The sequence below is a fragment of the Carcharodon carcharias genome, chromosome 8, assembly GCF_017639515.1.
Source record: "Carcharodon carcharias isolate sCarCar2 chromosome 8, sCarCar2.pri, whole genome shotgun sequence".
Classification (NCBI taxonomy): Eukaryota; Metazoa; Chordata; class Chondrichthyes; order Lamniformes; family Lamnidae; genus Carcharodon; species Carcharodon carcharias.
This window is the reverse complement of record NC_054474.1, coordinates 157911801-157924069: the sequence shown is the minus strand read 5'-3', so window position 1 is coordinate 157924069 and position 12269 is coordinate 157911801. Positions and strand designations below refer to the sequence as shown.

The 12269-nt window shown below is 43.5% G+C and overlaps 1 protein-coding gene across 1 annotated transcript in view; it reads left to right on the top strand.

Moving 5' to 3' along the window:
- The window catches only part of LOC121281526 (hemicentin-1-like), a 566775-nt gene that overhangs the window by 460962 nt on the left and 93544 nt on the right, over nucleotides 1-12269 (top strand). The window contains exons 75-82 of the mRNA XM_041194473.1: nucleotides 1287-1368; nucleotides 2239-2375; nucleotides 2882-3023; nucleotides 3282-3426; nucleotides 4194-4321; nucleotides 5196-5352; nucleotides 6571-6692; nucleotides 10623-10787. Coding sequence (XP_041050407.1) covers nucleotides 1287-1368; nucleotides 2239-2375; nucleotides 2882-3023; nucleotides 3282-3426; nucleotides 4194-4321; nucleotides 5196-5352; nucleotides 6571-6692; nucleotides 10623-10787 — 1078 coding nt within the window. The remainder of the gene's footprint in view (nucleotides 1-1286; nucleotides 1369-2238; nucleotides 2376-2881; nucleotides 3024-3281; nucleotides 3427-4193; nucleotides 4322-5195; nucleotides 5353-6570; nucleotides 6693-10622; nucleotides 10788-12269) is intronic.

Here is a 12269-nt window from a genome sequence, read left to right as displayed (position 1 = left end):
TAACACTGACTGAGAGCGAGGTGCAAAATGTTCACTCCTCAAACAAAGGCAAGAGTATCTTGTCTCACTGTGGGCAGACTTTCTGTCTGAGAGTATTTTTGGACAGAAAGAGACAGAGCGAGGGAATGGTCTCTCAGAGAAAGAAAAGGCTGCTGCAAGTGTGGTCAGCAGAGTGTGCCTTTCTGTGAACCACCAGGCAGAATGCAGGAGGGAGGACAGTCTCTCATCAAAGAGATGCATCCCATGGGACTCTAAAGATCCTGGAAGACCTGCCCTGGCCAGGCTAGGAGGTGGAGGAGGGGCGGGTATCTCCAGACTGTGGCGCTGGAATACAGTTCTGGAATTCTCAGAAAACCAAGGTTTTTAACAGTCACTGGGTGTTATGATTTGGCGAAGTGGGGAGAAATGAGCCCAATGTAAGCTGAGACTAACTTTGGACTATTTCCTCTAAAGACTGCAATTCTCTGACGAGTGTGCTGTAAGGTATAAATGCAACATGGTGTTTTCGTATGTGTTAAAACATTAATAAGGGATGTATTTTCTGTCATTTAGAATATTAGTTGCCTATGAGTAATGTTTAGCCATGTTGATTTTAGTTTTCTTGTTACAGTAAAAATCTAACTTGAAATCTTGTCATGCAATTCCTTTAATTTGGTCACTGGGAATTCAAGTCTCTTTATGAAGTTGTCAGTCTCTATTGTTACCCAGCAGAAATGGTCAAAGAGAGCGCTGATCCTGCAGGACTTTTCAGGGCACTGTCCTAGTGACAGCCATATGAGCCTGGGAATAGCCACCCACCTGATCTATCAGTCACAGGTGCCGTCTTACCTGGGGAAGCCACAAGGAAGGGCAGAAATAGGGGAGATGGAGGCTGCAAACCCTAACATGCCCTCCAAAAAGCTGATCCTAGCATCCGTTGAGTTGCCTTGAGATCAGCTTTGGTCCTGGACTAACAGTGAGCTTAGATTCCGCAGCATACACTGCTACAGGCAGGTGGGTTGATATAGCCCCTATTCCCCATCCTATAGACATGTGTGACCCATAGGGATAGAATAAAACTAGGCAGTGGATCACAATGGATCATTGATGTAGAACCTTTGGGTGACCTCATCTGATAAAGGATAAGAGTTACTCATCTGCTTGCTTTGTTAGCTGGAGAAGGGACAGAAAATCTAAATGTAGAGTGCATCTAATGCTTCTAGCAATTACATCTGTTCCTTTTTAATATAATGTCTTTGTTACTGCTATATAACTGGACATAATGTTTACATTACGGTTTATCATAGGTAGAAGACGCTGGACTCTATACCTGTCTAGCAACAAATCCGGCTGGTGAGGATCAGCTGCAATATTTAGTAAGGATAAATGGTATGGTTATATATTTTAAACATTCTCTTTACATGTTTTCTCCTTGTAAATGACCTGTCCCCTATCTTCAGGCTCGCTTTAACCTTCATTCATGTCTCCCCTGCAGTCGGGCACTCAGTCTGCTCCCATATGGCAGGCTGATTATCCTTTATCCTAAAATCCTTGGAGCCAATTGCATTTCGGATTTCAGATAATTTCGTTTTTCGGATACCACGTGTAAACCTCCATTACAATAACCTAAGCCTAGACTAGCCACAATCTGAAGTAAATTAAATAGCTAGAAAAGTAAGATGTATTATTGAATAATAAATGCAGGGTACCTGTCATAAGTTTCTTTCTGACATGTTCACAACAAAAATCACAAGGTAAATGGTGCAGATAAATAACCAGGCTTCCTGTACTAAAGGGCAATGAGGTTCAAAAAAAGAGCAGTTCTTGGATGTATTCTTTCTTCGGACTTATGGATAAAGGATGCTTGACCTGTGCTCTGAATCACCTTTCTCCTTTACACTGTGAATGGCAATAATGTAACCAAATATTGCCACTGTCACTAAATGGATAACATCTAGCATTTTACACAATAATAAAAATGAAACTCCTGGGTCTCAATATCAGAAGAATGGTCTGCCAGGAACTATTCAACAAGTAGAGGTCATTTGTCCTTTAATGCCTGGTCTATCTTGATTCCAACCTATCCCGGTTCCTGTGTTCACCTTCACATCTCCATCGCCATTCTGTTCCATGGAGCAAATGACTATCTCCGTCTATCCTTATGCCCAGTTTGGTGCTTGCATTTTAGTTTGATCTATTTCCAATACTATTTGACCACATGCTCCATGTTTCAGTTGTGCTTATGTCTGATTAATATAGTTCCTCCAAATATCATGGGCTCCAGTGATGTTCAGATGGTCACTCTATTGGCTGAGGAGCAGCTGACCCTGGAATGCAAGTCTGAAGCGGATCCACCTCCCATTGTCCAATGGTTCAAGGATGATGTCCCCTTACAAGTGAGTGTTTTTGGACGGTCAACCTTAATTGGTGTACTTGGCATTCAGTTTTATTTCCAATCAAGTGGTCCATGTACCATGACAATACATATTCTGCATTGTCAATGTTTTAGAAACATTAATATTTAAGAATTGTGACACCTTTAAAACCAGAGTTGTACTCCTTCATTCAAGCTCAGCAGTTTACCTCTTGATCCTAAAGCTCAGAACAAAGCTTCCGACTGTACCAGGTTATAACAATCATTCACATGAGATGTTTGAAGTAGACAATTTAAGAATCAGTCTGACATTGCTTGGGCTATGAGTCTGTACCTAAAGGCGATTGTTGAAACCACGAGATGGGACAGGGGCACAACAATTCCAAATTCTGATGTGCTGTGTAGGAATGGCAAGGCATAGGTTTAGATCTGCTTACTCCTTGCCACTCAGAGATCAGGGGGAACGACGTTGTGGCTATTCTTGTTACTTCTACTGCTTGCGATCCAAACTCTTCTGTTTTCTTTTAGGCCAGTGCTCCTGCCCGGAATCTGCCAGACAGTCAATTCCTGCTGATCAATAATGTTGCGCCCTCAGATGCTGGCAAGTACAGTTGCCTTGCCAGCAACATTGCAGGACAAGTGACTCGTATCTTCAACGTAGTTGTTCATGGTGAGTGTGAATGTGCACAGTCCTCTTGCTGCTCTCTTCATTAGAATGGTAAAAAAACATTTGAAGGGATCTAATAAAGCCATTCAAAATTCTGAAGGGTTTTGATAAATTAAATTAAGGAAAGATATTTTCGCTGGCCAGTGGGCTGGTAATAAGAGGCTATAAACTTAAGTCTCATTTTCATTGTTAACTCTGCCTGTTAAATCCAGGTGCTTTTTCCCAGACTGATTGACTTGGTGTTTTTTATGTGTGTTTCAGTTACTCCGACAATCACAGCCAGCTCCCCGTCACTCTCAGTCTTCATCAACCAGGCTGCTTTGTTGGAATGTGAGGCCCTCGGCACCCCAAACCCAACAGTCACTTGGAGAAAGGATGGCCATTTGCTGACTGCAGACAGCCCCAGGTACAGGCAGATAATGAGAGATTTGTTTTTTTTTAATTTATTTGTCCATGGGATGTTGGCGTTGCTAGCTATGCCAGCACTTTTTACCCATCCCTAACTTGCCCCTGAGAAGGTGGTGGTGAGCCACCACAATCGATGTGGTGTAGGTACACCCACGGTGCTGTTGGGAAGAGAGTTCCAGGATTTTGACCCAGCGACAGTAAAGGAACGGCGATATAGTTCCAAATCAGGATGGTGTGTGGCTTGGAGGGGAACTCGCAGGTGATGGTGTCACCGACTCCAATCCTGTCTTTATGCACCAACACACACTCTCCACCCCCATTAATCCACTTTTTTGATTGGAGCCCACTTCAAAGTAATCAGCAATGGGAACCTTGGCCGATGTTCTTCCCAATTTCTCTAGCCCAGGAATGCTGAGGTAAGCTGCAGATCTCTCACCGCTGCACTGACTGGCAATATCTAACTCAGAATATCCCACAGATTGAGCCTAGCTCATGAGTTTCAGTGGCTCAGTGCTACACTACACGATCCCAATAGTCTTTGTTTTAGATGGAAGGACCCAACAGTAATTCCTGAATGCATAAAAAGAAAATTGTGGGCATTGGGCACGCATGCTTCACCAACTGGAGTGTTCTATTAGAAAGGGTCTTGAGTTGATAGTTATCATAAAGTGGTGTTGGACTCAATAGCCATTTTTGTCTAGTCACCTTCATCGTGGCAGTGTCTCTCCCTTGCCCTCTGATTGGGGATTGTTGATTTCCTCACAGGTTTGATTTTCTCTCCGAGGGATCCCTACGGATCCACTCAGTCCAGGTTTCGGACTCTGGCCGCTATCTTTGTACAGCATCAAACGCAGTTGGCACAGTTCATCATAGGATCGATCTACAAGTCTTGGGTATGTTGACTTTCACAGCAAAGCTGCCAGGAACCTTTTGAGGGATTGAGCTTCCCCCTCGAGTCTCATGCTATAAAAGTATTGTATGTTATATCAAAATCAATTAGACACAGGAGAAATTAGAGAGGAGCCCCATAGCTGGCAAGGGAAAGGAAGGGACACTCAAGTTGTTTATTGTATATTAATTGGGCTTAATTGTATGTAGGTGAGGGCATTAACTGGGGATTCACTTGTGCCCCTATAAATAGACGCAGATTGAAAGTGTGCTTGTTGAGTTAGGAGGCGCATACTTGTAGTGTGAAATTTTGCGAATAATTATTTCTAAAGGTGTGTAAAAATTGGCTCCAGTTCTATCCTTCCCCAAATGACTTACTGGAATATTAACGCAAGTGACTTGTTGGAGAAATGAATTAATTTCAGTGAATTGAAATGAGAACATGACCATAGAGCAGATTAGGACCAGGTGAGGGCATTGTATAGAAGAAAAACATTTTTGTTATGCATTGATACATTTTGCTGTGAATTGCCTGCTGCTGAAATGTATGAGTAAAGGTTTGTCCGTTAGCATATCCTTCCCTTCCACTGTGTCCAACCTCAGTTTCTTCTTTCTCGGGGGCCTATGGATCTCGTTACCTTCCTGACCTCCTCCGTGCTTCATGTGTTTAAAATCCCAGTTTAGTGAAAACTTCCTGATTAACCTCAGCTTACCTTTTAGTCTTTTCAAGTTTGATGGCGTCCTGTACTGTGACCCTGTAACCACCCCCCCCCACTTCAGTTTTGAAAATGAAAGGAACCCTCTCGAGTGAAACCCTCCCGATTAAAACCCTTGTCCCGCTTCAGTTTTGTTCTAGTGAATTTTCTTTGTTCCTGCTAGGTGCTCCCACCATAAGTCCTGCTCCAACTAACATCACCACTGTGGCAAATGTTCAAGCCGAGTTGAGCTGCGAGGTTTCAGGAACCCCTAAACCCGAGGTGACCTGGAAGAAAAATGGTAAACCTCTGAACTTTAACCTGCAACAGAACATGTACAGGTAACATTGAGGGACTGAATGGAAAAAAAAAGTCTGTTTGATTGAGGGACTGAGTTAATAAGCAGTAAGAACTTTGGTTTGCGGAACCGGTGAATCAGTTGGTTTGAGGAACTGGTGAGTCAGTTGTACTGACTTTTCACTCTGGGGTTTGGATTGAGTCTAGCCCAGATTGATGATGTAAAAGCTGCTTTTCTTTGCTGGCTACAATGTCAATGGTTTGGGAGAGTCAAAGCCAGTAGTGAGCAGGGCGCACAATGTGAAACCCACACATAATTTTACCAAACTCAGCACCTGATTGGTAATCTCAGTCCGGGAAGTCACACGTTGGGACATGGGAATGGACATAGAATCCGGCAGCACAGAAGGAGGCCAATCGGCATGTCATGCCTGTGCTGGCTCTTTGAAAGAGCTGTCCAATTAATCTCACCTGTGGTTAGAACATGGAACTCTCCACCGCAGGAAGAGATTGAGGCAAAATGCTTTGATGCTATCAAAAGGAAACTGGGTAAGCACATGAAAGAAAAGGAAATAGAAAGATATGCTGAAAGGCTGAGTTGAGGCTGATGGAATGGTGGGGAGAGTCCTGTGGGGGCATAAACACTAACACAGACTAGTTGGGTCAAATGGCCCATTTCTGTGCGGTAAATTCTATATAATTCTATGACATTAGTGCAGTGGGAAGGTGTCCGTGTGAAAGACTGAGGTGTACTGCTGGAACAGAGTAAGAGGATACGTAACCTCCATCCAAAACCAACCTCATCAAAGACCTGTACCAAGTATAATATACTGCCTGTATTCATTTGATGACACGGCAGGCTCTGCGTGAAGTAATATTCCCTTTGTTTGGAGCCAAATTTGGAAGAGTTTACATTTAGACTGAAAGGAGGCAGCGAACACACAATCCTTTTGACATTACAGAAAACCAGTTTGTCCCATTGTCCCTGTACTGGTGCTTTCCAATTGCCCCTTACTGCAGGAGAGGTTGGAGAGAAATAGATATACTGATTACAGAGAGAGGTAACGTAGATTTATTTAAGACTGTTGAGAGCCCTAGCCAGGCAATTTCATTAATTGTTAGACCTATTGGGCTTCGGACATTTCGGGCTCTCTAATGTTTCAAAATCTGGAGGGATCTAGAACCACCTTCTGTTTAGTTTAATTTTACCATTACCAGCCAATGTGTTGACATGTCTTTCTGTGATTACTGTTTTCCTTCAGGTTGTTGCCGTCAGGGTCGCTGGTGATCCTTTCGGCCACCACTCAGGATACGGCGCTGTACGAGTGCGTGGCGTCTAATGAGGCTGGTGATTCCCACCGGCTCATGCAGTTCACTGTCCACGGTGAGGCTTTCTAAACCCAAGCACTGTTTGTCTAGCGTGTGACGATGAGACTCCCTGGTGGCTGACATGGCGCAGTATTAAGAATACGTCAGAGTGGGTGAAGGAAGTGGGATCAGTAGGATCTGGGGAACAGGTTGGGCATGTGGGATCATACAAAGGACAAGCCCCAGTACAGTGAGGCCACAAGTCCTGTTTCCGTGTTGCGTATTTTCCATAATTCCATAAAACGCATAATACTATCTCTTGCTGTATGAATAAAACTTTGGTGGTGTTGCTCATGATGAATCAGAAGGATTCTCATATGGATTCCTTGATGCCTACATGTCCCTAATCTGTCAATGGAATGATGTCTGTTTTCTGTGTTCTGTGTCTCTGTCTCTGTCTCTCTCTCTCTCCCCCTGTTTTATTCTCATCTGTTTCTTTCCGGGATATGCATCTTTCGTTGAGATCATCTGTCTTCTCTCTCTCTCTGACATTTCTTCCCATCTGATCTTTTTGCAGCTATCTGTCTTTCCTCGGATGTCTTAACCAGATCTGTCAACGCCCCGCATTCCTCTGGCCTCTCATGCATATATGCGCTCGCATGTCTTGTTCTTGTACTTTGCGCCATTGGCTTCTGTGCACCTGTCCTGGTTTCTGCGGAGCGATAGCCTGATGGACTTGTGGCTTGGACCCGTCTTCTATTCTGGTGATGAAAGAAGACAAAAAAAAAGTAAAGAAATAGGAGCGCCATGGCCACTTGGACAGAAGAAGCAGAGCCAGAGGCAGGTGGGAGCATGCAAGTGGCCCTGTGACGTTCAAAAATGAGGCAGCATTTTAAGGGGGCGGGGTGGTGGTGAGAAGTGGAAACCAGAGGCTGCAGGGTGGGCCTGGGTTTACCAACTCTGGTCGGACCTATTCCTGAAGGTTTCATCACCTGACCTTCCACCTCCACCCAGTCACAAACAGCCTTTTCCCCAAATTCCAATATTTTCATCAGTAATAAACAAAAATGTCCAAAGAAAATTGGGGTGGTGGGGTGGAAATACAGCTATTTTTTAAATGGCCCTATAATTTTCATCCAGGTTTCCCTCAGCGGTGCCCAGGAGATTAGTCCTTAATTATTGGAGATTCCAAGACAGTTCTGGAGGGTTGGCAACTCTAGGTGGACCGTGCATTTTTCTAGCAAAGACTGAGCCCCTAAGGTGACCGTTGGGGCACTGAAATGCTGAGAGGAGCCGGAAAGATATTTTATAAGAGTGGTGAGTGAGGCCAGCAGCAGCTCAGGAGCAATTGAGGTAGTGGAGTTGGGGGAGGGGGGGCATCTGTGGAATGAAGAAAAACCGAGCTTGTAGTTAGAGCCCATACAGAATGAGAGAAGGGCCAGGAGCATGGGAAGCAAGGGTGGGGGAGACTGTGGAGCCTTAGGCAATAAAGTAGAAACTGAAGTAAAAAGCGATTAAAATGGAAACAAAAGCTTGTCTCTGAAAATGAAAGTGGCTGTTCACAACACTGGGTCAACCAGTCAGTTGTAAGTGAAGTAGGATTTTTGGAAGGCTACACAACAGTCTACCTACTCAACAAACAGAGTCTATTTGAACAGTTGTAGTACAGCAAACAGTCTACAGAATCTACTTAAAGAGACTAAGTAAACAGCCTACAGAGTTTGTTTAAAAAAACCTCTACAAATTAGTGGAAACAGATCTCACAACCAAAACTACAACAATTCTCCTGATAAAAGCAGGGTGATTTCTCCAGCAAAATACACTGAAGGGAGGATAATTGCATAATACAAATTATATGCATCAAATCAATCCCAGTCACTTTTGGCAATGTGAGCTCCAGATGTAATTGGTAGGGGAAATTACCTAATCATCTGCATTCTGGCCAGAATCAGTGGTATCACCATGTGCAGCTATGAAAATAGAGTGAAAACTAAAATGGTGGTCAGGCATGGGTCACACTGGTCATAGCGCTAATAGTGGTGGGAGGACTCAATGGCAGACATTAGAATATTATCTATTAAAAGTACTAGAAGCCAATTTTACCTGATCCATCACACCTTAACTATGATCTTTACAGTAAGTTCCAAAAGTGTGACTAAAACCACAACAATAGCCATGACAAACAAGAATTCTTGCGTTTTTTATTTACTTATGATATTAGTAGGTAGATTACAGAAAAATACGAATGTTACAGTTTTGTTACCTCAGTATTGAGTTTATCCTCTAGGTCCTTGACCTTATCCTTACTGGATATCTTAGAGAGTTAAGGGTTAATAATTGAATTTCCTTCTGTCTTTGATCAAAAGGCTTTCTAATATAAACAGGTCATCAGTGTAGTGCCACAGTATAAAGCAGGACTTATTGTTATTCCAAATGTCTTATCTACCAGAAATGCTTTTGCAAGGGAAAAATGACTAGGACAATGCTGACCATGGGGGTGACTGAAGATAACTTTAGTAGCTAGTTTAATAAAGATGGGCAGAAGGGCCTATTAACAATAGGATGGAAGGAATATTTTGGAAGACAAGCTGTTAATAATACTATTCCTCGCAGAATTCAGGAAAATGTAGGTCTGGAAGTCTTGTTTGAGGGAAATATCTTTGAAGTAAACAACTAATACTGTTTATCTGAATAGATTATTTTCAAATGATTCAGCAAGTACATGTGAGGTCTTGGCTGGATCATATGCCTTTGATGTAGGCAAACTAATGTTTATAAATTGGGATAGCTTTTGTTCCAGTTAGTGGAAGACTCAAAAGATAGAGAAACTGAAAAGCCACTTGCTGTGTACAGTTAAGGTTTTGAATAAAGTCAGTCCCATAAACTCCATCACCAAGTGTCTTGTGCTTGCTTGAATCATGCTGTTGTGACCCGAAGAAGGAAGGCGGTTGATCCAACAATTCTCCCACTCCAGGGCTTAAGCAGAAAAGTCAAGGCTGACGTTCCAGTGCAGTATTGAGGAAGTGCTGCGTTGTTGGAGGAGGTGCCTTCTTTCAGATGAGATTCCAAAGCGAACCCCACCCCCCCACCCTCTCAGCTGGATGTAAAAGATCCTATTGCACTATTTGAAGACAAGCAGGGAAGTTCTCTCCCGATGTCCTGGCCAAAAAATTCACCCTTCAATCAACATCACAAAAATAGATTACCTGGTCATTATCACATTCCTGTTTGTGGAGTTCGCTGGATGCAAATTGGCTGCTTTGTCTCCTACGTTACAGCAGTGACTATACTTCAAAAGTACTTCATTGGCTGTAAAGTGCTTTGAGACATCCGGTGGTTGTGAAAAGCACTATATAAATGCAAGTAGTCGTCTGGTAGTACGGAACTTGATATTGCTGAAAAAAGATACATGTTGAATCTTTTCATCTTGCACTCGTCAGGACACTCACAAGAATACCAATATAAGGGGAAAACAGCCATTTATACTGTATAAGAAGACAGTACTGATTGGTTGGCAAGTGGACCCTGATTGGTAGAGGCGTTGACTTGGAGAATGCACCAGTGATGGTGACTGACAGTTAACTGCCAAACATTGCTTGAAATTTAAACCAGGCAGCTTGACCTTGATTGGCCAAGGCATTGCCTTGAATGGGTCAATGAATGGCTGTCACTTATTTTGTTTAGCTAAAACAGATGTGTGCATGTTCTTTCTGTCTGCAAAGAATAGTGGCCTATGCATTAATTTATGTAGCTTCCAGTATAAGCAAATGTGTCACACTGCAAGCCTGACTAACAATCTTAAATTGGTTGCCAGCATAATTTTTATTAATCCGCACTCTCTTCTCATATAGTACAAATTGTTGTTTTCCCCCTAAATTAGTATTCTTGTAAAGTTTCCTGATGAGTGCAAGACGAAATGTCTCTTTTTCAGCAATAATAAACGTAGGTATTTCTTTTAAAGCTGGATACTTCTTGTTTTAAACATTGTTGTTTATTTGCATCCCAGTTCCCCCATCGATTGCTGATGACTCTCCAGATGTTACTGTCACTAAAATGTCCTCGGTGATGCTGACGTGTCATGTGACTGGAATCCCAGAGCCTGCAGTGAGCTGGATGAAAGATGGCGCTCGGTTGGGGAACCGAGGGCCAGGGTATAAAATACTGCCAACAGGTTTGTGCAAGACTGACTTTCTAAAGATAAATACATGTTTATGTGTATTTTAGCATGAGTTACTGATCGACTTATTCTGGTTTATCTTTGTCTTTTGGGAAGTGGTTTACTATTTTCTCCCCGTGAGACCTGTTTCAAACTAACCCATGGTCCAATAAACTTTCAACTTGGAGGGAGGCATAGTGGTATTTTCACTAGACTTGCATTCTGCAGACCCAGGGTAATGCTCTGGGGTCCCGGGTTTGAATCCCATCCTGGCAGATGGTGAAATTTGAATTCAATAAAAATTAAAAGTCTGGAGGTGACCAAGAAACCATTGCTGGTTGTTGTAAAAACCCATCTGGTTCACCAATGCCCTTTAAGGAAGGAAATCTGCCATCCTTACCTGGTCTGGCCTACATGTGACTCCAGACCCACAGCGATGTGGTTGACTCTTAAAAATACCCTCTGAACAAGGGCACTTAGGGATGGGCAATAAATGGTGGGAATACACGGAGCAAATGGCCTTTATTGCAAGGGGATTGGAGTACAAGAATAAAGAAGTCTTGCTACAATTGTACAGGGTTTTGGTGAGACTGCATCTGGAGTACTGTGTGCAGTTTTTGTCTCCACATTTAAGAAAGGATATATTTGCATTGGAGGTGGAACAGCGAAGGTTCACTAGATTGGCCTATGGGATGAGGGTTATTCTATGATGAGAGGCTGAGTAAATTAGGCCTATATTCTCTGGAATTTAGATGAATGAGAGGCAATCTCATTGAAACCTACAAAATTCTGAAGAGGATTGATAGGGTGGACACTGAGAGATTGCTTCCGGTGGTCGGGAAATCTAAGACAAGGGTACACAGTCTCAGGATAAGGGGCCAAACATTTAGGAATGAGATGAGGAGAAATTACTTCACCCAGAGGGCTGAGAATTTTTTGAATTCTCTACCCCAGAGGGTTATGGACGCTCCATCACTGAATACGTTTAAGGCTGGGATAGACAGAGTTTTGGTGTTTCAGGGAATTAAGGGACACGGGGAGCGGGCGGGAAAATGGAGTTGAAGCCCAAGATCAGACATGATTGTATAGAATAGTGAAGCAGGCCTGACGGGCCATGTAGTCTGCTCCTGCTCCTATTTCCTCTGTTCTTGCAGATGGGGCCTTGTGTGTTGGGGGGTGGGTGGGGGGTGGGGGGGGGGGGGGGGGTGGGGGGGGGTGGGAGGGATGATGGGCATTGATCTCATGGGGAGTCGAATGGTAGTGAGTGACAGTAGTTTCTAAAATACACCTGCTGCTCTTAGCCCCCATAGAAATCCCCTCCAAAATCTTACTGGGCCTTTCCTGGAGGGCAGTTGGTGAAGCCACTCGGTGCTCAGCTGTACTCGAAAATCACAGACAGGGCTCCTGCAACCAGCACCGGAGCCCGATTTGTATGTGGAAGTAAAGAGGTGGTCAGGAAGCTTGAGGCCCAAAACTGGTAGGGGGAACCGCTGCCCA